Source organism: Helicoverpa zea, chromosome 11, assembly GCF_022581195.2.
Source record: "Helicoverpa zea isolate HzStark_Cry1AcR chromosome 11, ilHelZeax1.1, whole genome shotgun sequence".
NCBI classification, from domain to species: domain Eukaryota; kingdom Metazoa; phylum Arthropoda; class Insecta; order Lepidoptera; family Noctuidae; genus Helicoverpa; species Helicoverpa zea.
The window spans coordinates 7,705,341-7,730,744 of record NC_061462.1 but is presented as its reverse complement, the minus strand read 5'-3'; the positions used below and the strand labels follow the sequence as shown (position 1 = coordinate 7,730,744).

Below are 25,404 nucleotides of genomic sequence, written 5' to 3'. Positions count from 1 at the left end.
TGATTAATATTTTCGTAATTAATTGATTTTAAACCAGTTCAAGACTCGCTGAAATCAGACTCATAAATAATATGGCGACCGCAAAAAGAAACTGAGAATTGTTAACACACAAATAACATGAATAGAACTTTTGTACAGGAGCAATAAGGAAAAACAAGAAGCTCGGAACATACAACGTATTATAACCACTTACAGTTTTACAACAGTGGTTTATTGTAATTAAAAATATTATCGTTGCATATATTAAGAAATATTAGCACTTAAATGCCATTGTACGTTGTAAAAATCCAAAAGAAGTTATGAATCACAGTGACGTCCGATGTAGGCAGCGTGTGTGTGTGCGATGTTACATTTTTCCAAGCGAATATCGTTTTTATGTCTCACGCTATTGAGCGCAGAATACATCGGCGCAGATCCGTCCAAGCGTACATTATTGTATTAGGTATATCGGTCGCACAATAAAAGAGCTTTTAAAAACATCGTGTGGTATCTCTGCGGCCATACAGACGCTCGTGTTACGCGTTGTTTTGAAAGCGCATAGACCGATTACGATTACGTTTCCAACGAAGTGTCGACTTCGGGTTACGTTTTATACCGTCATTTGAATCTCTCGCTCGGATGTTTGGTCCGAAACGCTCGTTCATTAGCATTTTATGACTGATACGACCGATAAAAGTGTAATAAGACGCATTCAGCGGGTCATATGATGTGATAGACGCCCGGACCGGCACGCTGGCACACACTAGAAGAAGTTGGCACTACATTATTGTCATAGTCATTCACTTCAACGCATTCTGATTCACTCAATGGACATTATTGTACATTTCATGTTCGGATGCTGATTTTGTTTGTTTTATGCGTTTGAAAGCCAATATCCGACTCTGGTATTGCGTATTTTTCAGCCGTGATGACTCATAAGCGAATATTATATTCCAAATACATTTTGTACCTGAAGGGCTAAATAATATGGCTTGCAATCCAAAAGGGTTCAGTGAAGAAAGAAACTGAACATTAAAAGCAAATTACTGAGCATATAAAATAATTCAGAGAAGTAAATAAACATGAAATTTAAATTGTAATAAAATCGTTCGCCACTTCACAGGGCGCATGTTGCATCGTAATTGCTTCATCGTCGCGTTTGAGAAACATACATAAATGAACCATTCATATGCTCTGAATATCATCTGATATCCGTTCATTCATTTGGTGAGTATGAAGATATGGGTATGTCGGTAAGTCACAAAATAACGGAAGCTTCTTTGAAGTCCTTCCAATGGTAATGCTATGACAAAGTTATTACGCTAAACTATGTAAATGGTTTAATTATGGAGATTAAGTGGTGACTATGAGCTCCCAGAAGGTCCTTATTTCGAATTCCAGGCAGTTGGGGACAGGTGACAAGTTTCCGTGCGCCATCTGCCGGCGCGCCGATTGTCCACGCTTCGATCTGTCCTCAATAGCCTCACACCCCCAGCTAGACATAAAGTCAAACAGACCAGGGGCGCGGAAGATCGTAAAGTTTTTTAGAACGTCTCTCGACAAAACGCGAATCGTAAAAGTAATTGGAGCCCATTCATATTAACAGACATTTACGAGGTCTACACCATAAAACAGAGATTGTCATCGAGACTTACGCAATATCAGTGCGAATGGGCGATCATGTCTTATTAATTCGTTTTGTTAGCTGAATAGTTTTTATTAGTATTAAATCATCTGCACCGGATATGTTCTTTTGAATATTTATTAAAGTCGTTGAAATTGGCACGATTTCTATGAGACGTCTCGGAATGTTGTGCGGAAGGGCACCGATTATGTTATAATCGTGTTTATTTTATATCGGCACATCTGTCGCGCGGTGCGTCTTATCTGGGATGTCATATACGTTACTGTTATGACGTCGTATATATCTATACAGCTTTTCCCCGATCACAGATAAATAGAAAGGACATTAGGCTCGCAGCTGTCGCTCGCCCAGCTCCTTGGGGACTCTCGCAATTTTCCTACCCTTAGTTTAATTCGAATCCCGAAAGGTTTTCCTCGGAATATTTATTATTATATCTTTATTAACGTTCGCGTTTCGTTTCGTCTCGTTTATTGCGAATAAGATTTGTGTTCCGGACTCGTTCAGTGAGCGTCAGAGTGATAGTTTTTATGTGTTGTTTTATGTTCGAAAGCTAATAAAATATGCACCTGTCTAATAAATATCAGTGCGAACGTGTTGCGATAACAGGGTTCCACTCTCGCAGTTATAAATTATGTCAGTGGGTGGATAACTTGAATTTTTAAGGCCCATTTTTGGAATGAGTCCGTGTTAGTTTTAAGATATTCATAAGTTTTAAATTTAAATATTTCGAAACGATCTACTAAGTCTAATATCGTATAAAAATAATTTAGACCGTGTGGTTATCGGATTCTAATAGTTTGTTTACAACGCGGTTCCTCTGTAGCTAATCAGTGAACAATAACAACTTCCTCATTGTGAGGAATTAAAACATTCATTTGTTCACTGTTGAAGTTATTTTTATCTACTACATTTATTTAAATGTCTTCACTGAATCAATTGAAGTTGATGTAGGTACATTTTTTATATAGGTACTTTATAGTAGATAATATCTACTAGATATGCACTATGCAGCAGCATCATGCATCGCATATCGCAATAGATATGTGGCACATCTAATAAGTAATCTAATTACAGAGTGAGCCTGAGTGCCTCTAATATTTTATTCGAACCCTCTCCCGCTTGTTTATATCAGCTATATTTTAAGTCGAAACGCAATATCGTAACGTAATTTAAAACGAATTAGTTTACCCCTGCAGAGCTCTCAAATTTGAATACGGTATGGATGCTCGCGCCCCATCACATAGGTACAATACCTTTAAAAAACAAAGGGCGCAATGCTGTTATATTTTATAATTTCAACCCCGCCTCCCCAAGCGAGAAGCGAAAATGTTTTTAAGAATAGACCCCCTAATGTACCCGATGTCTAGGTAGAGAGCTTTCGCACAAAAATGACTGCTTTTATCTCCCGAGAAATTGTTGTTTCGTCTGATAGTGTCGGGATACGACTATTTAATGGCTCCACTCTTTGGGATAGAAGAGCATTATTCTATTTTCTTAGGTCTCGGAAATCCTGATGATCTGAAATAGGCTCATGCGCACTTAGACTTAACACTTCAACTCGTAAATTGTGTTAAATTTGGGGAGAATGCGTAACATTTCGGAGCCCATTTCACGGTACCTAGGTAAGTAGTATATGGCTCCACGAGTGTGAAACGCTTCCAATTACAAAACTAAATCCGAAAACAAATTGCTTGCCAACCACATTATCCCCCAGTGGTTCACCCCACGGTCAGACTGGCCAAAAATGGCGGCTGCTGCTAATAACTCCCGTACGAACGGACAGGGCGGAGCGAAGGGGTGTTATGGGGTTGCAAACATGCAAATTTAATTTGCTCGTATGCACCCAGGCGGTCGACGCCGACAGAGCTCGTTAGCTCGTCTATTGTACACTTATTAATTCAACTGTATAATTTATGGCGATAAAATGTTCTACGTCGGAACACTGTGCGTTGGGTACATAAATTGTTTTAATTGAAAGTTAATGCGGGCGAAGATTATTCTAGAGATATACACTAACTGCTAGATATCTACTGTTTTTAATTAAGAATAAGCTTTGCTATGTTTCCATTTGTAAATAAAGTACAATGTACCCACATGCACACTTATATAGGGGGATTATACAATACTTTAACATTATCCTGTATACGAAATGTTTCGAAATAATCTAAAATAAGACATCAAACAGTAAATAAAAAACATTGCGCTAAACCAACTATGATCGCTGAAATCTAGACAAACAAAGAATACCGATCTCACGTATCGGTTGAATGTTCAATTTGAAGCTTTATTCTCAACAGATAGAGTTGAATATTTTCTGGCATGAGCCACAATGTTTAAAAATTTCTCACAAGTACATATATCGTTAACGTGCCTTGAATGAATAATACCATTACACAAAGAGGTTTAAGTAAGAATTTGCAAACTAATGAACAACTGATATCCATAAACGAGTTTAGAAATTGCTATGGGTTGCTATTGCCATGCGGTCGCTATGAAATTTCATAGCAATTTCTGCAGCACATAAGCTGTTGAAAAGCTCATAGCAGGCCAGAGTGTTATTTTCATAGGTACTTCGTAATTGTCAGTTTAAAGCGTTTTAATTACGGAGTCGCTATTTCAAGGGTGTAATGTGCCCTTAAGCGCCCAACGACGGAGCCTCCCTTATGTGCTTGTAAACTATGATAGGGCCACGTTCCAAGCGTGTTGCCGCTTAAAAGGGCCAGTTTCGTGTTTGTATTACAGTGTTAAACAGTCACAGTGTTTACCCAGTTAATTATAATAGGCGATAATTTAACTGTTTATATGTATTTAGAACATAGTGTAAAATAATTTTGTGTTGCGACATTAAAGTGAAAAATATTACTCTACCAGTAGATATGTAAACAAAGCATAACTCATGGTCTGTCTTTTTTCATTTTAAATTAATTTCGATGGAAAGCTTAGATAAAAGAAGGAGCACCGACGTTGATACTAATCACCTCATAGATACCTCATTCCCGTCACGCTACTTATCTCCTCAATCCATTCAAGTATCTCGTTATAAATCTTAAGTATTTAATGAACCAGAAAATATCTAAGCGCAATTGAGAGGCTTTAATAACTCAAGAACGCGCTTAATATTTCCCCCTAGCCCCCACCCTTGTTATAAGGCGAGTGATTAAATCGCGCCTCTCACGCGTTCCAGCGACGCCGTCCGCCATTTGCAATGCCGCAATTATAATTAAAAATTAATCCAGATTCATGAAGTTTCATTAAAATTCTTCTCTGTAAATTTTTGGGTTCTAAATCAAGACATTAATATGAATGGAAATGTGTTTTAGGATCTCTTCGGCTTATGTAGTCTTGAAAATATTTTATACAACCCACTTCAGTTGAAAACTGGGAAGTTTCTCCGGCTTATCTCTTCTATTTATTATTATATACCCAAAATATGCAAAAATGATAGAGAAATTCAAATTTGGGGAGTTATTTAAGGCGCACCTTTACTTACATTACAGGGTCGTGATATAAGGCCCTTAACGCGGAGTTTCAAGTACACATACGCGCTTGGGTACGCTGTTACGTTCATAAAGCTACACGTGGAATTGCCCAACATACAGTTATGTTAATGTCGGACCTCTCTCACCGGGCCAAAAAAGATAGGATTGCAAATTTGCGGCGGACAATTTATGATGGCCGTACAGCTCCCCTCGGGGCGTGGGGGTAAAATAGACCTATTGGCATTTGGGTGAGCTAGGAGCGCTCGTTGTCGGCCAAAATGACCCTAAACATTTTATTTGGTAGCATCGCTATTCACGTAACGTGTCGGAATGGCTCCGACTAATCTTGAGCCACCATTTAGGGGTGTTTTCGCGCGTTTTTCGAATAAATATGTCTGGAGATTACACGCGTTCGCATGGGGCTTTAACGAGAGTGTGTAGTATAAAATTATTTGTTTTATATTTGTCGGTATACGTACATACGATTCCAAGTGGAAGCCGTCAGGAATAACAAGCAGATTTAGTCAAAAATATGGAAATGATTGTGGTTATATTACGATCTACCTATTTTGTAGATAAGTACTGTTAATATTTGTACCCTACTTGGTATATAGGTAGGTACGTGTCCCATTCGCATATTATCTGTATCTTCACAGCTAGGGTTCGCACTTAATCCATAGATTTACATGCGTTTGCACCCTAAGGCTACATCACATTACACAGCCGCAGGGTGCAAGAAATTATGCGTTCGGAGTTCGCTCGAATCCCAATTTATTGGCAATCGATTAGCACCAGCCAGAGGGCTTTGTTTAATTGGAGTGCTACTGTGATTAGATTAAGAGGCTCTATAGCAAGCTTGTATCGCTTCCTTAAGTAATGAAGCGCAAAGGTAAATGTACAACCACAAACATTTCACTCGGTAAAATTCAACTAGCGTGTAAGTGATACGGTCTTTTTATCCGCAACTGCACTTTATCTTATGTGGTATATTCTTCGATTTATTTCAGTTAAATAAATATTGTATATGGAAAAGAATAGGAGCATATTGTGTTTACTACGTACACCATAATAAGTAGTTATCTGTATTCCCACGTCGATATCTTCCCGAATGTAAATATGACACCACATAAAGTGAATGTTTTATCGGCTGCCACTACCATTCCAATTTATTCTGGTCATTTTTGTCTATTCGAGGGTGACCAATTTTTAGGGGAGAATTTATGAGTTTTATTATGACATTTTTTGGGGTAATCCCACCTTGGAACTAGATTCGTGTGGCCACCTTTCGATTGAAAAAATGTTTACTGAAACCTGCTTGATTCATTGTGAACTTGAAGTTATTGAATCGTTCAAATGGGTTAACTTTACGGGTCGCTTCACAAACTTAATCAGTTACAGTTAACATTCTGATTTACTATGTGACAAAGTCTTTCAGAATTCCGACAAGAGCCTTTTGTAAAAGATTTGTAAAACAAATTACTTAGGTATCATTGTCAGAGGTTAAACAAGTTGAGTTCGTGTGAAACAAAAACAATTACATATTATGCTTACTGGTTGTTTAAATGTTAAGTACTCATACGTAAATGTTGAACATTAAGTGGCAAGCGACACGTAAAACCAATAAATTTGTATCAGCTTTACAATTTATCAAGTAGATATAGATCGGTAGTGTTCGAAGTCGCCTTCCCGCATTGTAATCCGTTGTTTAGGACAGTATGCGGAGCGGAGGAACAAAATATTCTGATCTCGTAGCAAAGTAACGCCCTCAGCCGCCGGCCCCCGCTATTTATACCTCTGTTATTGGCACTTCTTCAATGTCAGACGCACCCTGCGCCTGTCCCCTGATCCCCTAAACTCCACGGATGCCCCTTCATGTCCCTCCAACATACATTACACAACACCACTCGAATGCTAACGCCTGTATAAAATTATATCAATTGCATGGATTTTATTGTCAAATTACAATTTCAAATTCGGCACCTCGTATATCATATGCAGCAAAAGGGTTAGGCGTTCTATCTCCTCTGCTCCCACTTGTGTTTGCCCCAACTACAAAGTAGCGGTATCTACCGACTCATTGAAATCTTGTCGTCCATAACGCAGATACATATCGTAATGTAAACATGGAATTTATCGCTGCTCAGTATCCGGTCGGTGGATACTAAGAAACATGCTAAATAACCGGTATTATTAAAAAAATATAGATATATCGGCTTAATTACGCCAAAGGGCTGGCCACTCTTACTCGTAGGCATGCTCCATTGATGTATAAAATCGTTTACATTATCGATTATCAAACAGAGCGTATTTTAAGATTACAGATGTAAGCATAACTATTTATATCGAACGATTGAGCTGCAACACGCGTATCATGTTTGACTTCATGAAAATACGCTGTAGGTTTGTATATGTGGGTACAACTACACTAATACTTTTATATATTTTCTCTATTTCTCTTAACATACATTGACATAATATCAAGAACTCCACCCAAGTAAGTAAGACTGTTCGCAATACGTTACAGTACCAATGAGATTAACCATTTACTTAATTGTTTACATTAGCTAATGAAGGCTATCTTCACATCTGACTAAGTAAATCAAATCTTTTATTGGAAGAAAAAAACAATATTAACTTGTCTTCTAAAGTTTCCAAGTTAAGTTTACCGGAAACTTATGTTAACTGCCAACATAGACTCATGTAACGCATTATTTATAAGGCATCCCATAGAGTCTATAAAAAGTGAAGGGGCAATGTATAGCAGACCAAATAAAACTTCCTTTACATAAATAATAAGAAATATGAATAAGTAGCAAGTCGTGGGTGGTAACCGCTTGTAATTAACAATTCTTGATTACAATTTTCCAAGCTTCATTTCCATAAACTGTACGCAATACGAGCAAGGCCTAGATTAAATCCATAATTCATGTTCCCAACATGAAAACAACATGAGAATGACATCGCAGATGCCATATACCTAGATAAAGTCATTAAATTGTTTTAATTATTAATTCGAGTGGAACGTACTGAAGGCGGTTAACCTCAAAAGGCCGGCGCGTCAAAAATCTCCGTATCGTACAATTAAGCTTCTCTACAATAAAATCACGTTTTAATTTCTTATTAGTGGCGATTAAATTACTTTAAATGTCGCCGTAATTGGCTCGGCGAGCCATAGTTGCTTATTCCAGCCAGGACGAAGCGAAGTGATTTCTCTTGTAAAAATAACAAAAAACCTCTTTGGTATTCCTTTTGTATTTTGTGTACGGGAATGTGAATTTGTGGGTCACACGAAATGTGGTTTATTTACTTAATTATGACGTCATTTGTTATATGTAACGAGCAAGTGGACGATTTGACGGCGTGAAAACGTCAAAAACGTTGTTGTGTATAGTTTCATAATACTTGAACATGCATATTCGTGGCATCTGTTTGATTTTACACAACTTTTGACATAAATCTGAACTAAATGTCCGCATTAATTTTTATTAGCTCTCTAGGAGGACGGAACCAGAAAAAAAAACGTTTATTTATAGCTAGTACGGCGAAGTAAAAATAATGTGTGAGACAGCTATATTGTATTTTATAAAAGGATAAACGTCTATTGACTACCGAGCTTTATGCTGTCCAAGATTTACTGAACGGTTTTGTGATAACAATAACTTTGCTATTGTCAAGAGAAAACACAGCACATACATTTTAGACTTAAGGTTCTTCTAAATTCAAATTCTCTATCATTAAAATGTATCAAACCAAAATGCCTACACCGAGCTATAGGGCCGAAATGAGTACCTATACCTAGATCGCTTCCACTCCACTCTCGACGGCCAGTATCATAAAGAAACAAAACGATGTAAGTACCTATCGTGATACGTTCCGAACAATGGCGGCCCGTATCGAGCCTGAGGTGTCGCCCCATTGCGCAAAAGGCCTTACAAAGGTGAAACGAACCCCCACTCCGCCCCACCATATATCAAGATCCGTATCTCAGATTTACGGAGCTCGCTGTGACCGCGATTGTATCTCTCAGATTAATGCGCAGGAGTGTCGCACGGCCCTAACGGCCTGTAGGTAATGTTACCTGCCTTCTTTCTACACCTAATTTACTGTTTCGATGTAACTTCAAGTTTGTATTTTGATTGAAACTGATAATGTAACGTGGTTAATTGCCCATTGCAGTTATCAAGTATCTCTATGAGTCTAGAAATTGTTTAATTTATGGCGTATTTGTTTATGCATCTATGTGTACGTTATGATTGCGAATGTTTTTTAGATAGACAAGTTTTCATGATGATGTTGATGAACGATATTCAAGTTTTATATGTTTAGGTCGTACTTTTGTGCACTCATACAATGGTATGCTAAGGAAGTGAGAGAGCTTTTTTGTTTTTGTTTGTTGAAGGTCAAGTTTTATTCTTATTTACTTTTTGTTCAATATTTTAGAATTATTAGTGAGTAAATGTGTTTCTATCGAGCTACATAATCCTTCGAGAGCACATAAAGAGGAATGTTTGGAAGCTTAGAACATAATCTTAGTTTACATCTATTTTCCATAACCGTTCAAGCTTAGTGGCATGAAATGTCAGTAAATCATCTCCGGGCATGTCGCCCGGCTTCCTCGTACGTGTGTAATGCGCAACTCTGGTCAGCGAGCCAATTTGTTTTTATTGAGACTACCCTCGAGTTATGCAAACTGGTCGGAAACGCTGAGCCCGCTGTAAACAAACTTAAACGCGACTAATATACGTTGACCTCTCCGGGAGCAGGACGCATTAGTGACCGGGCGGCACCGCGCGGATCGGACCGGACCGGCTCTCGTTGCCTGGTCTACCTTTAATCTCAAAGCGAATGTTTTCACAAGCGTCTGCGTTTGGCCTCCGAGGCCGCGGTCAGACGTGTGTAAACAATACTCTACGTTAATAGAGATATAAATTGTACGCATTCCATTTAATCCCTTTGAGAGCAATCGACGCCTATAGCGTTACGAAACGTTCGCGTTATCGGCCGAAACAGAAGTGCTGCAGCGATGTTTCGTCACTTATAGTGGTCTCCCCGACTTAAGGCCGGTTGTGTGTACCAAACGTCAGATCAAAACTCTCCGGGGCACTCCGAACGAATCCTAAACCAACATCTCGTACATTACGTTCATAAAGCTCACGATTCATTTGTAGCGCCATACGTTCTAAGTAATGGTACCGTCAATTTTGATATAACCAATAAACTGTCTAGAAAGTAACATTAGCATTAGTTGGTACCTAAATTTCTAGTCATAGCAGACGAATAAAATAAATTCGTAGTAGCGAACTGGCAGACGACATTGTATCTATATTAGCATAACGTAGCTGGCATAAACGGAGCAAACTGAAGCTTTCAGAAAGTTCGACGGACTGCTGAACAATGCCTCTGTTCACATTCTTGTAGCTATTGAGTCACGTCTGTGAGCGTTATGTACCTACTAATAACACGCTGTATTACATATATAACCCTATGTATAACTGCGTAGAACATTGTTGTTCACCCGATTCCAAATGAAAATGGTTTTACAAGGATTTATATAAATATGGAATACGTTATCTGATCTCGAGATGTACATAAATCAGTCACAAAGACACGTAACATTAATTCAGTAGGATAATGTAAATACATTTATAGGTATTTATTTATTTATTTTGAGTTCCAGGTAAACGTGTTGAGTGATAAATATTTATGGGCAAACTGTATTTTTAGTACCTGCCTGCCATTTTTGTTCTTGCGAATATTTAAAAAGATGACTAGCAAATCTTTTTCTAGACTAGGAAAAAGATAGCTTTTGGTTAAGAATTTGATTGGTATCGATTCCAATCACGTCTAGTTTGATCGATTGACTGCCAAGTTAGCACTATTCATTAGAATATCTTCGAAACTTGGCAATAATCGAGACGTGTACGAGCATATTCATCGTCGATTTGTCTACTTAATACATAATTAATTAAACGTAATTTCCGATTAATTTGTAGCGCGAAAATGTAGCTCGTATTGGCAAAATGTTTGCATTTACATGACAATACATTTGTTTGTATGGGTGGGAGTTATAGTGCATTCATAGCATTATGCTGTTATGTGACTGTGCCAGCATTCATGTTATTACCATTGCGATGTATAGGTTTACTCGCGAAGTATAGTTAATAATTTAGTATACTTACTTTTACATGTCATAGTCAGCCTGTTGACAATTCTGAACGCGAGTGCAGAACAAGACTTGAATTAGATTTGTAGGGCTGATGAATGAGCCACAATGTTAGAATGTTTGTAATTGTGTGCTTACAGAGTAGATAGCATTTGTTATTTTTAGTTTAATTTTAAAAAAGATTTTGTGATCAATTTTTATGCAGAATAATGTCCGTATTAGATACCCAATACTATTTTTAGAACACATAAATTAGGAATCAAATAATGTTCAATGATTTCAGATGCAATAATTTGAATTGATTAAAGATAAACGATGGATTAAAATAGATAAAGTTTCAGCTTGCAGTTACTTTGTATAAATTAAATAAAGTATGTTGTAGAGGTACTTTTCAACATCCCGTAGTACCGGAGTATGCGCGTGCACATTCACAATTGTTTGAATGCATCACTTGCAGCAGGTTTGACTGCAAAATGTAGATATTATTTAGCGAATTTAAACAAAACACGTTGATCGATAGGCTGGTTGGCAATAAAATATTAGTTTTATTCCAACAGGATGCAAATTAAAATTGCAAAGCGACACCTTTAAACGCACACATTATCGTATAAAGTAAACTGGAAGCTTGAACTTTTGAGTTAACCTTATCACATACGTATCTATTCAATGTTTTATATGTTACCTATAGATATTATTTTCTTGCTTTGTTTATGATACACTAATTAGTTCTGAAACAGAAGAGGAAAATGATACTTTTATGTCTTAGGTTAGTGTCTTTATATTTACCTACCTATAGCAAAACAGCCTTAATTCTAAGAATTAAAACAGGACAAACAATAAAAAATATGCGTCATTACTTCCTCAAAGCGAGTTTATCATTAAAAAAAATAACTCAGACGAAAAGTTGGTTACGTCCGCGGTTTTCTTTTCCTCTCAAGAAGATCTCAGAAGCGAGCTGTAAGAACCAAAAAATGCGATTAGTTTGCAGTATTTAATAAAATCGTTAGTTTGCAAGTCCGCTATATCGCATCGCTATATATGCAGTAGCGCTTCCCCGAACCGTTGAAATACGAGGCCCCCCCAGTACATTCAGCAATGTTTATATAATTTAAAGAACCAGTTTCATTCATAAAGTGTAATAAAAAAATTAGATCTATGCTTTGTTTGTTTTCATAGTCAGATTGGGTACTATCAATTTTGTAAGATCATTACAACTGAGTCCACGGCACGCGTACAATTAATATTTCAAAATCTTCCTTAGAAACTGTTCTGAGCGGTGATTGAGACCGTACCAAAATTTATCGAGTAATTTTCGAGATTATCCTGAACAGGCGCACTGACAGACAGACGGTTGGACGTTGTTTTCTTAATGTGTAGTGATGAAGTGTAAGATAGTTTTACTGTTTTTGTATAACGGTGGACTGTACAAAGAACTTGCTGGTATAATTTGGACTCTAATGTTATGTTGTTTTAGTTTGATATTCAGTATATTAACTTATTTATAACTTTGTATTTGTTGAAGATATTTTTAGGAAATGATGACATTCATATTAATTTAAAATCGATACATAACACTTTTCACTTCTCTATTAAATATAGATAATATTTGGATATAAGTAGATAATGACTCATAGTGCAATGACAGCAAATTTACAATATTTAACCTGTTAACGGCTTCTCGGTCGAATATACCATAATAAATAAAGCATATTAGTAATACGAATCTGAATATTCATATTTGCATGTTCCCACTCAAAATTTAATATCTAGTATTATTTAAATTAATGTAGGTACTGGTGAGGACAGCAATGTTGACCGACTTAATGTTTGTATCTGGCTGTTGAACATAGTTTTAATTCAATGTATTGGAAACTGCACATCACTGTACCTACCTACTAAAATATTCGCGTTGGTCCTAAATACTTTATCATACATAAATTTTACTAAATTGTCCAAAATTATTATCATATCGAAAACTGGACTCCATCTCATTGAATTTACAGGTAAATATGTTGGTGGTCCAAAATTACACTAGTTTAAGTAACTGCATTCCATATGCTTTAGAGAAGATTAAGAAACCTAACATTAATATTTATAAACCCAAATTAACCAAAGGATATCAAACACATAAATAATTTGAATTAAACTAGACAAATTACTTAGCTTAGTTCCGCTTATCTCTGTTTATTACATAAGAAATACGAAAGATTGCACTGGACTAGGGTCAAAGAACTCTCAGATTTTTACACCAAAAATAGTAAGTTACGTAATATGAACATCAACAAATACAACCTTGGTAATTGTAATGTAGGCACATGCGTTCAATTGTCTTGTTTATGTACTGAATAGACATGATACAGTGGGCAAAATAAGTGAATATGTTCAAGATTAAACGGTGCCATTGACTTTATTTAGAAGCTGCGATCTTGAAAAAAATATCAACTGACACAAACTAGATTTTAGCTGTGATAAGAATTTTTTATTTTTTAAATTAGGAATTGGCTCGATGTTTGTTTTTTGAGTTTCCATTATGCAAGTTTAGATGATAAACTATTTTGTTTTTGCTTCCCTACTAAATTAATCTGATGACTTTATATTTTAATTAAAACGTGGCGATGAAATACAAACACTTAATAAGCAGCCTGATCATCGAATACAATGACAAAATTATATGCAGTTATTTATATTAATAATTAAAAGCTTGCTGACGTTGAATTATATAGTCCAAAAAGGACGTGAATGGCGAAACAAACAAAAAACTTTATCTCGTGCATTGCTTTATACCTCGACGCTCTATCTTTTTGTGAACGAAGAATAAGGTACAAAATAAGACATTTCAAAATTAAAAACTGTGCCTTAAAATATCAGCACAGTAGAGTAAGTTAACAGATAGCAGAATATGGCGTCGGTATCCACAATTGTATGCATGTGCACTGTACAGGGTTGACTTATTTGGCGACGCGACGCTTGAGTCGTGCTCGTGCATCTACGCATTCTCAATGCGCAACGCGACAACGCGAGTTGCTGGTTAAATAGACCATTATGGAAATTAATTTCCGTCTAAAATACTTTGGCGCCTACAACCCATAAACGTCCACTACTCATATTAAAATACTCATCTGTAACTATCGCATCAAATTACATTAGACAAAATTATTACACTGTTAGTGTTGAGCCGTAAAATATCGAGAATACAACTTGATAGTAGATTTTAACGCAAATATTAGAAAAATTAAAACCATAAATCCTCGATTGGTTCCAAACAAGTTTACATGAAGATGTTAAACGGCGTGAATAAATCAATCATTGTGTTTCTAACTCTTTGACTTTTTTAACGACTTATAAAAGTGTGTGGCGCGTCTGTCGCTGAGGCTCCACAGATGTGGGCCCAGCTGTTTCTATGAGTGTCACGTCCACGAATCTGACAATGTGTTTGTACTACACTACGCCACGGGCTTGGCTCGTTAAATTTTTATTGCCACAAGGTCGCCACTTTATGGTCAATTCTCAACAGTTATTGTTCGCGGACTAACTTTTTTTTACAACACTAGCGTCAATCACTTTATAACGGTGGAGTTACGATTGACAGTGATTAAGCCTTAATTGTTATGACGCTATAAAACTCCTTTTTATATGCTCTGTAAGTGTTATGATTATCCATTTTTCACGTTTATACAATGTTTGTATTTTTATACTACCTACTGTTAATAAAATGTGTCGAGAGCGCACTTTCACAATCGAATAAACGTATGTAAAATGAACTGGTGAAGTGATAGATTTATGTATCAAAATGAATTTAATGTTCATGACTGTTTCGCGCACGCGAGATGAAGGCGCGCTAACGTCATGGGTTGTTTAGGTTCGAAGCTTGCTTCGGGCCTGTGAAGTGTGAACACAGTGTGATAACAAATGTTGTTTTGACTACGATTTTGGCGATATCGACTTTCGCACACCAGCCGCAAAGCGTCCGTAATAAAGCAATTTGCGGGCGTGCCAACAAAACAATGGACCCCTTTCTAAGCTTGTTTTAAAAGCTTTCGACGCCGTGATTTAAAACCCTTTGACTTAAACCTTATTTGTAAACATCTTGTTAACACAAAGGATTGTTGTTTACAACAAAAACGAGAATTTGCACAACCCCATTGCCGTGAACCCTTTGTTTAGATTTTTCAATAAATTCGCAAAAAAATGTGAAAGTCACTTGTCTGTTGGACATTATTTTTATGGTTCAGTAAGTCAAATTGTAGGTACATGAAACTAAAAAAAACTAACAATATTATGTTTTGTTATAAGATTTTATAAAATAATCACACGTAAAGAAGGTCTTAATCTAGGCAGAAATAGTAAAACGTCTTCAAACTCGCTCAGTCACAAAGATTGCGTTTGAAGGACCGAGATGTTGCCATCAACTAAAAATTTATTGTTATAGTATTAAAGATGGGGGATTTAAATGCTACCCGTGCTCCCGGCCTGCTTATTTATATTACTTTTGGGAGGAAAATAAGCCCGCGTTATAAATATGAAAGGAAAACGGCTAAAGGAAATAATTGCACAGCTTATCTGTACGGAACAGAGGTCGCCCAAATTGAATGTCCCTGACCATTTTTGTACCTTTATGGACGGTTGCATAATATTGACCCACTATTAAGCTTTTGTTCTTGGAGAAAGTTTGTGTTTATTGCGATCCTTTTAAACCCTTTTCGTCACTTTTTTGCAATAGAACAATAGATTTGCAAAAAGACAATTGTTGTTGTTTTCAATGGTAAAGAATACAATAAAAGAGAGATTTTTTCGCAAAAAGTCTCCTTATAAACGTGATATAAGATGCGTAAGACAGGTAGCATTTTAGGGTTATGCACCTTGGATGTCATTGAATTTAAAAATGCATTTGTAGGAAAAGAATTCGTTAAACATTAAAACAAAAATAATATGACAAAATTATTTTTGTCAATTAAAAAAGGTTTGATTGCAATAATTCCACGAAGCCATATCAAATGAATAATTGCAACATAATTTGACATCAGCCTTCAAAGGATTTAAATTAATCAAATCATCACACATTCGACAAAAATGCTTTAAAATGCTTTACCATAATAAAACCTAACCAATGGTGAATAAGTTAACCCAATAAAGGTTCTCTAAAAACAGGCCATAACTAATTTCATTTATCAGTTAGGACTGAATGAAATTCATGTAAATTGCAATAATACGTAGAATCAGTAATGGACTAATGTTGTGACAATAGGTACGCCTTTATGTTTTGTCTATAAAAAAAAAAAAAAAAAACAAAAAATCCCCGATTAAACCCTGAAGATTTATACCTACATAGAAAGTGAGTATCTATTTATCAATCACATAAGCAATTACACAAAACATTGTTTCAGTGTAAACAATTTACTAGAAAATCATCAAGAAGTTTATTTAAAACATTCAGCATATAATCCTGTCACTATCAAAAGTGGTTTCAAAAGTTTCTGCTATTAAGGCCTATAAATCCACTTTTCATGTCCAAATATTAGAATTCCTACATAAAATGGCAATGGGCGATTAAAAGCATTGTTCGTCGAATGTGTGTTAAGATTCCTCCTAAACTAAATATACTTAAAACTAAAAGAAAATAAATTTGAAACGATAAATACCATTGAACTCACCGCAGACCACCCGGTCGAAGGGGCTCATCCAATCTGGAAATGGAAAATCTATTATCAATCGTATTGAAAGTTCTTTGTTTCGGCCAAGTCGCATGCACAACATTTAAAGCTAACACAATACAAAATAGGTCGCTTAAACGCCATTATGCTGTTTATTACAAACGGAACTAATTAAAAAATATTACTAAAAAAATATGTTTAACATAAAAGGAACATCATAAATAATGTCAGAATTAAAAGGGAATCTTGATATGACATATCAACAGCTTCAATTATTGTTTGTAACATCCGCAGAAATATTTAAATCACTATTGAAAACATACTAATGATTCATAATTTTGGCTTTTCCTACATCATAAAACACAATTTCCTAGTAATTTTCTTACAGCTTAAAAAACTACTACCTACTTAAGTAGTTATCTAATACCAATCATAACACTTACATTGTTATAACCGTAAGAACAAAATTAGAATACTCCAGGAAATTTACATTGTAGATTTGAAAAAAATCCATTAATTGTGAATTACTTTGATGGATAAAGTGGTCGTTAAATTTTTACAGTCAAACCACATTGTAGTTTTTCTGTCTTACCACGTTCAAACGAAGTACCTATCAACTACTAGAACAATTGACTGTTAATTACGTTTTATCGTGAATCTAAATTACGAGTAAACATTTTTAATTACGCTTTATCAATTAAAGCTGTTATTTGGTTTTTATTGAGCGCTGTGTTTTAAATTGTTCGGTTCACTAAGGCGGTCTGAAAGCCACAATTTGAAGTGACGTAGATATGTGGACATTGTTATCCTAAATGTATAAGAGTGACTCATGTTTAGCTTTTGATATCTTGAAAAATAAACATGTAATTTTGTGATAGGTATATGAGATTTTTATTCTAATTGTCTGATAACAGATAATCTAACTGTTACAAAAATATACATTTTTTCATCTGCTATTTCGGCACAAATTAAGTATTCACATTGCAGAAAGTATTTTTAACACAGACCACTAATACTTATTATACGTTTTGGAATAAAATTGTAAGCAGCTTAATCGCTGAAATCGAAAAAAAACATGGAAACATGTCAAGCAAAACGTATAAGTAATGGCTTTATTTATAAGCAAAAGGTTAATAAGTTCTTAGACGTTAAGCTATTTTTTTACGAATTTGGAAATAAAATGCAAAAGTCTAAAGTCGTCTGGAAAATTACACAAATGCCTAGTTCTAGTTTTACTTAGGCTTATTGCTATTTAAACGCTCATACTGAATCTGCCACTGGATTATAGTCCTATTAAAATTTTCTGGCATTTAATCAAAATACTGAAGTTATTACTACCGAAGATCTAAATAAAATTGTTGTAGACAAAAAAATATTCTATTAAAAACTATCTTAGCCATCAACACCGCAAATATAATGACTCACAAAATAAATTATAACGTCCAATTAAGAACGCAAGTTGACTCCGGTTCTTCGGCAGCGTTTAAATTTAACGAGTTTTACCTATCGGAAACATTTAAATTGTCTCGAATGAGTGCAATCGTTAATTACACCGCGAATGCATAAAAAAATCCATTATTCCAATCGTATGCCATACATCGATTCTCGAGAATTCGCAACTCATTTGAAGATAACAACAGGCTTTCGGTTTCCAATCGAAAATTAAAATCGACTGTCGAAACTTTCGAAAGCCGGTGTAACCCTAAAATGGAAAAGGTTAAGAGTTCTGTATCAGTCCCATATTTCACCGGGGAAAGATAATGATGTTATTTTTCAAGCTGAATGTTTTTTATTGTTTTTTGGAAACGCTGCAACAGAGTAGAAGGTCGTAATTATGCGCAAGTGATTCAGGATTCTTTGAAATATTACAATCAACGTTAAATTATATTGCCTAGTAAATAAACAGCTAGCGTCAACCTAACTAATGGAATAATAGTTTGTATGAACAATACGGTATTAACAGTTTAATTAATAACGTGCTACAAATAGCAATCAATAGTATAAAGGGCTTTTGATGGCATGTGGGTTCCGATTGCTCACGCCGCGCTGCGATTGGCTGTTAATGCCGGCCATATTTGTTTGGCGCATGCGCTCTGCGCGCCGCACACATGTGACTGGTGCTCTTCTTTTCCGCGGTTAACAATGTTTGCTGTCAAGTTCGAGCTGCGTTTTAAGTTAAAATGACTCGTTGCTTGTTTTTAGAGACTTTCTTTTGTAACATTGTAATTACCTACCTATTTATTTTTACTATCGATAATTATTTGCAGTATTGCGTAAAATTGGATCTGCTGGGCATTTAATTCCTAATGTGTAAATAAATATTTCTTCTTAATCTTTTTTATGTTTGAAACAGAACCGACTTTTATCCGCTTGCTTATTTTTCCATTCAACACTAGAACGTTGAAAAACAAGAAACATTGAATCGCACTAAAGTTCATTCAAACTAAAACTCGCGTAGTGTTTGAACGTAATACGCTCTTACACTGTCAAATTGTTGTAGAATGTTGCGCGTTACGACGTATAACTGTCGGCCACTGACAAGTCCGCCATTTTAATTTTGTGAGCGCGCGCGCAAGCACCTGCCACGTTATTTTTGTCTTCTCGAGACGAATTTTCACCTACATCAGCCCGGACATTTTTATATGCCAACATTGCCGACAAATCACAAAAATAGTCCATTGCTAAACAAAAACAAGATGATTATAGGCCATTTCGTACAATTTCAGTGATCTACAACGCTGTTATGACGTTTCATTGGCTTTGATAAGTTTTTTTCGCATGACAACTATTACGGTTGGCGTCGGTCAGTGCCAAGAGCATCAGTATGAGATAAAAAACTTTTAATTCATGATATACTTCTTTTCTGTATCCGTCTTAGATATTTTTAGTTGTATTTTTTATAATGATTCGTTTTTATCTAAGTAATTTAATTATGCGGTGCTGGTCTATTTTTGATGTAAATAAATTAGAGGTAATTTTATAAAGTATATAAGAATAATATTTAAAATAAATTATTTTTCTTTCCCCAGTAGGTACCTAGGTACAAAATAATTTACCTAATAAACCTAATAATGACTCATGGATACCTAAAAATATTAGTTTTATTCGTATGTCGCCATGTGTAGGTAAAATATTTTTTTTGTACCTAAATGGTTTTAACTTCATTGTTACAGATCTCTAAAATTGGATTCCTATTACTCACCTATGAAAATGGATACTGTGACAAATAAAAATTATGTGTAATGTTCTTTATTGATTTATACAGATATCATACTGTGTTAAATTGGGGTCATAATACGATATCGTAGATAAAATCACACTAATAAATAAATATTAAGTGACTTGTAATAAATAAATATTGGGCAACCAATCGATTACCTATTTGAAATCATTCGAAATCTTTAAGACACATTATAAAGATATGTTTAAATTAAATATTGAAATAAATAAATGTTGACCAACCCTACAAAATTATTTTTCAATGTGACATTCATTAGTCACGTCATTTTAAATTATATTTCTAATTAATAGGTTAATTTTTGATTTAACCCGTTTCCAAGCTATGTATTTTATTTGAAAACATATATTTAAAACGATAAAGAATATTTATTGGTAATTTATTTGGTAATTAGTACGAATTTAATTTTGTATAATGGTTCGTTTTAGCTTAACTATTTTTACTGATTTATTTGTTTTATAATGTCTTACTTAATGTTATCTACCTATAATGTTTCCGTAAACTATAAAATTGATAAAATATAAAATGGGATTAACCTGCCCGATGCAATACATAGGAACCTATTATCTACCTATCTATAGGTATATTTTAAATATAAGTTTGTACATACAGGCGTAAAGTAACAACATATTATATGTTGTGTATATAATTTGTTATATTAGGTATACAGTTCTGGCAATAAACCTAAATAGGTAAAACCTTTAGTAAATGAACGCATATCGCACTTGACCGACATTTAATAAGTAGGTATCATGCTTTTTCATACTAAACTAGTGATGTAATTTCAGTTTGACTTAAATTAAGTGCTAAGTAGGCATTATGCTCCATAAATTGCTACTTTAATTCAGTTTTTGCTTGAAACTGAAGTTTTTACTGAATATCAATGATCAGGCAAAGCTATTGTTTCGTTAAGATTAGTAATGCGATTAGGTGCCTGTCTAGATTCTCCTTTGAAATGTAATTTATATTCTGATAAAATGGCTTAAATATCTTATAGTTGTAATTTAAATGTTGATTGGTAATAGAAGTACTAAATGTAGGTAATATTTATTAATTTAAAACCATTTTCGCGTAACAATAACTCTTTGAAAAAATTAAATATTTTACCATAATATTTTTATAATAATTACCTAAAGGTAATTGCAATTACCTAATTGAACGCTATTGTTTGAAAAAATCGATGAAAAAATCGATTAAATCTATTTTTTATCGATACCCAATTGAATGCGATATTTAACCCTGTAAGGTAAACGTACCAATACTCGTCGGATTTCGGAAATCACCGACTTTGAAGCGCCACTGTGTGTTAAATATTCAGTAGAAAATGAAAATTTTTGCATGACGTGATAGGGTATTTATTCATTATTCTAAGTAACTAATGTTTTTTAATAATTTTCATGGGTTTATGTACTTATTAAGGCAAAAGTAAAAAAAGGGCGATTTGTACCAATAGTCGTCTGATTTGTACGGATACTCGTCAAATATTCCCAGTACTCGTCAACTTTTAATGCTAATGTAAACTCTCTGCTCTTGAACATAAGGTTCAAGTTATGTACATTTTTTTTGTGCTTGAATTTGTTAAGCATACTTATGCCTTTGAAACATTAGGTAGATAGATATAAAACCAAATCCCTATTTAGAATAGCAGGTCATAATCTGTTAGAAGAGCAGGTATTCAATAAAACAGATACATAGTTGCATTTTAATTAATATTCCTATCTATCAAATGCTTGGAATCACAAAATCAGTCTAAAAATATATTTCGTAATCAATCATATAATCATGCAGTCATGTGCATATGTAGCACGAGTAGAATTATTACTATTAAAATATTTAAGAAAGAGTATACTGTCCCCCACCTCCGGCCAGCCGGAGTGAAGCATGACGGGGGATAGGTCTCCCGCCTCTTGGCTTGCCTTCATTGGCCGACCAGAGTGGAGTCGCTAGAGCAGGGTTAGCAGCCCTGCTCGGAGATTAGGTGCCTCGTGGTAAGTGATGAGTGGGCCGGTGATGCTAGACCCGCAGGGAGCGCGTGATCTGCATTTAAAGTCCGCCGAGGTATCCTCAGCCTTCAGCCGCTCATGTACCTGTTGCCCTCTTGTTGCGATTTAGCGACTGATTCCCGGGGGCCCCGTAAGTGAGGTGGCGAGTCTCCACCTGCCATTTTTACATGTATTTAATACATTGTCATCGGCAGGTGCTATAGTTCCCGTAGTTTCACCATTCCTAGTCCATTATTAGCATCCCATCACAATAAAGGGCTTCAGCGAGTTGGCTTCAGCCCCACGTTCGCCTTCCAAAAATCCGGAACTCTGTAGTCCCGAGGTCTGGAAGAAATATCTAATAATAATCTTAATTAGCCCCGCAGGACATCTGAGGTGGATGACGGGGAGTAGCGACCCCGCGGGGCTATATTTACCGAGTACTCCTGGGTGAGTATGCTGTCCCTGTCCTGCTTCACTCCGGCTGGCCGAAGTGAAGCATGACGGGGGATAGGTCTTCCGCCTCTGGCTTGCCTTCATTGGCCGTCCAGAGTGGAGTCGCTAGAGCAGGGTTAGTAGCCCGGCTCGGAGGGTAGGTGCCTCGTGGTAAGTGACGATTGGGCCGGTGATGCTGGACCCGCAGGGAGCGCGTAATCTGCGTTTAAAGTCCACCGAGGTATCCTCACCCTTCAGCCGCTCATGTATTGCTCCCTTGTTGCTATTCAGTGACTGATTCCCGGGGGCCCAGTAAGTGAGCTGGCGAGCCTATCCACCTGCCTTTTAACATATATTTTATACATTGTCATCGGCAGGTGCCATAGTTCCTATAGTTTCCTATATCCACTAACATCCCAACGCAATAGCCCAAGTAGTTTTCCTCCATAGTTAACAATAGTTTAGCACAGAACCGGGGATTGTCCTTGGGTTCATTTCTATAGTAGGTATATGTATACAAGGATAATCATCGGTTTTGTGTCACCATTTCATTAAAGTTGTCCCAAAAGGGCGTTTTAAATTTTCTTGCTGCATCTCATGTTGTGGCCCCTTGATTTACAGCTTCTATGACTTTTAAAAGGCCCTCTTGCTTGTAGTTTCTTTCAGTCATGATCTGCTATTAAAATAACGATCATGCAATGACTAGGTACATACAATTTTAAATAAAAAAATCTTACTTAAGATTACTCTTTACCCATCAATATCGAATACGACAAGCAAATAAGTGACAGGGATGGAAGCTACGTCATCTTAGTTTTAAAACTTATTTTAATATTTTTTTGCGTCGAAACTAGTTGAATGACATAATTTTTATTCAGGCGCTATTAAGGTACGTTAGGGAGACGCGGCACAATACGCGTGACGACATGCAGTTATTTCGAACAAAAAGGATAGTGTAAGAACAGTCAATTTTGGCTTGCCACAAATTGTAATCCAAGCGTAGTAGAAACAAAGGCCAACACAGCACAAGTACCCAAAGCGGTAAATGTGTATCGCGTGTCCTTAGTAGAATGGCGGAGGCCTACAGCGGCCAATATATACCTAAAAAAAAAACACTCGTAGAAAGTGCATACTTATAGAAAACAGGGGATTTAGCCATTAAGAAACATATTAATTGAATCGAATAACATGACTGTGTACGTGCATCTAGAACCAGCAGAGTAAAATGTACCCCTAAGAAAAAGCTTAAAAGAAACGCAGTTTTATCAACAAATGTAGTCTAAAACTTAAATATGTTTGTTCTAGAGAGTTAACAATTTTGTAAAAGTCCCGATATTAGCTATTTATTCGCATTTTGTACTGTAAAACACAAAATATCCTCACTATGACGAGTTTAGGTGCAATTTTTGAGCATGTCCCAGTAGTCGTCATAATAATTCTAAAATTGACGGGTTTTGGGTCAAATGGGAGTTTTAAAGTACCAATAGATGTCACATTAAAAAAATATATCTTCTATGTTAAAAGTATTCCAAATTGCATATTACATCGTTAGCAAATAAACTTAACTATCTAATTAAACAAAGAAACATACCACAGACCCCACTGGAGTTATTTAAATCAAAACACAAAACCACGTGCTGAGTTTCACTTTTGACAGCTGAACTTCACGAAAAAACTTTTTTGTTAGGGCACACACCTTTCGAATAACATATCTTAGACGCCATGACCGTTAAAACCCCGTATTGTCATTTCAATTGTGCACTATATTATCAACAATATGTTGACATATAAACCAGCCCATTTTAAGTTCGGTAGAAATAATAAATAAAAGTTTTTAGATTAATTGACGACTATTGGGGCATGACGACTTCACCCGCGTTTACCTTAATAACCGCGGAAGATTGATTGCTAGACAATAAAATCGCAAATAAAAATAATCGAGCCATTGTATGCAAAGCATACAGGCACTTTGGGTCTGTAATTGTTCGCCTTTTTTGAGTACTAAGTAGACCTCACAGGATTAAATGCTATTAAACTCTAAATTCGTAAGTACGTACCTATTGACCTACTGGTATGTTTTTCTAGGTAACTGTTTCAGTTTTTCAAAACAGATATAGGTAAATAATATGACTCTTAATGTGGTATATAAGGAATTCCATATTGAATTTGGCTGTAACTGGCTTAAGTATTTTTATGTAAACAGGTTAGGTACTTACTAAACATGTAATATTTTTTTATTTAGGTACCTACTAGGTAAATGCCCACCCAAATTCTTGAATTATTTTTGAGTAGGCTGATAGTTTGATTTGTTGCTATTGATATTATTATAAAATACCTAGTACCTAGAGCGTTTTGTGGGATTAAAATTCAGCTAAAACGATTAAATCTAATAGTTGTGGTACTTTGGGTTTAATAATTTTAGTACCAATCCGTATTACAGTTAATAACCATTAAAATATTTATTTAATCACCACGAATTCGATTTAAATAGGTAATTATTATATTAAGAACTTATTAATGAATAAAAATAATTTAAATTATGCTAACACTAATTATTGGCATCATAAAAATAATTGAGCACTCAAAAATAAGTTTTAGGTATCAAACGAGGTTCTATGTAAAGTCTTAAGACCCGCCCTCCCGCCGTCGGCAATGGGCGGGTCGAGCGAGCGACGGCGACCGACGGCCGATGATGCACGAAAGCGAACCAACCGAATCGAAGCGCCCGCGCACCATTTACGACCTCCATTCATTGTTTTATTACCTGTTTATACCAAAACACCCTTATACTTTCTTTAATTACCATTTTATATTCCAAAAAACGAATTATAT

General features: G+C 35.6%; 1 protein-coding gene across 4 annotated transcripts in view; it reads right to left on the bottom strand.

The window, feature by feature from the left end:
• The window catches only part of LOC124634230 (homeobox protein abdominal-A homolog), a 50,955-nt gene that overhangs the window by 24,093 nt on the left and 1,458 nt on the right, over positions 1 to 25,404 (bottom strand). Inside the window, exon 2 of one of the 4 annotated variants that reach the window (XM_047169682.1) lies at positions 16,906 to 16,965. In XM_047169682.1, the coding sequence (XP_047025638.1) occupies positions 16,906 to 16,965 (60 nt within the window). The remainder of the gene's footprint in view (positions 1 to 16,905; positions 16,966 to 25,404) is intronic. The other 3 variants (XM_047169683.1, XM_047169684.1, XM_047169685.1) reach the window with 3 other exon arrangements.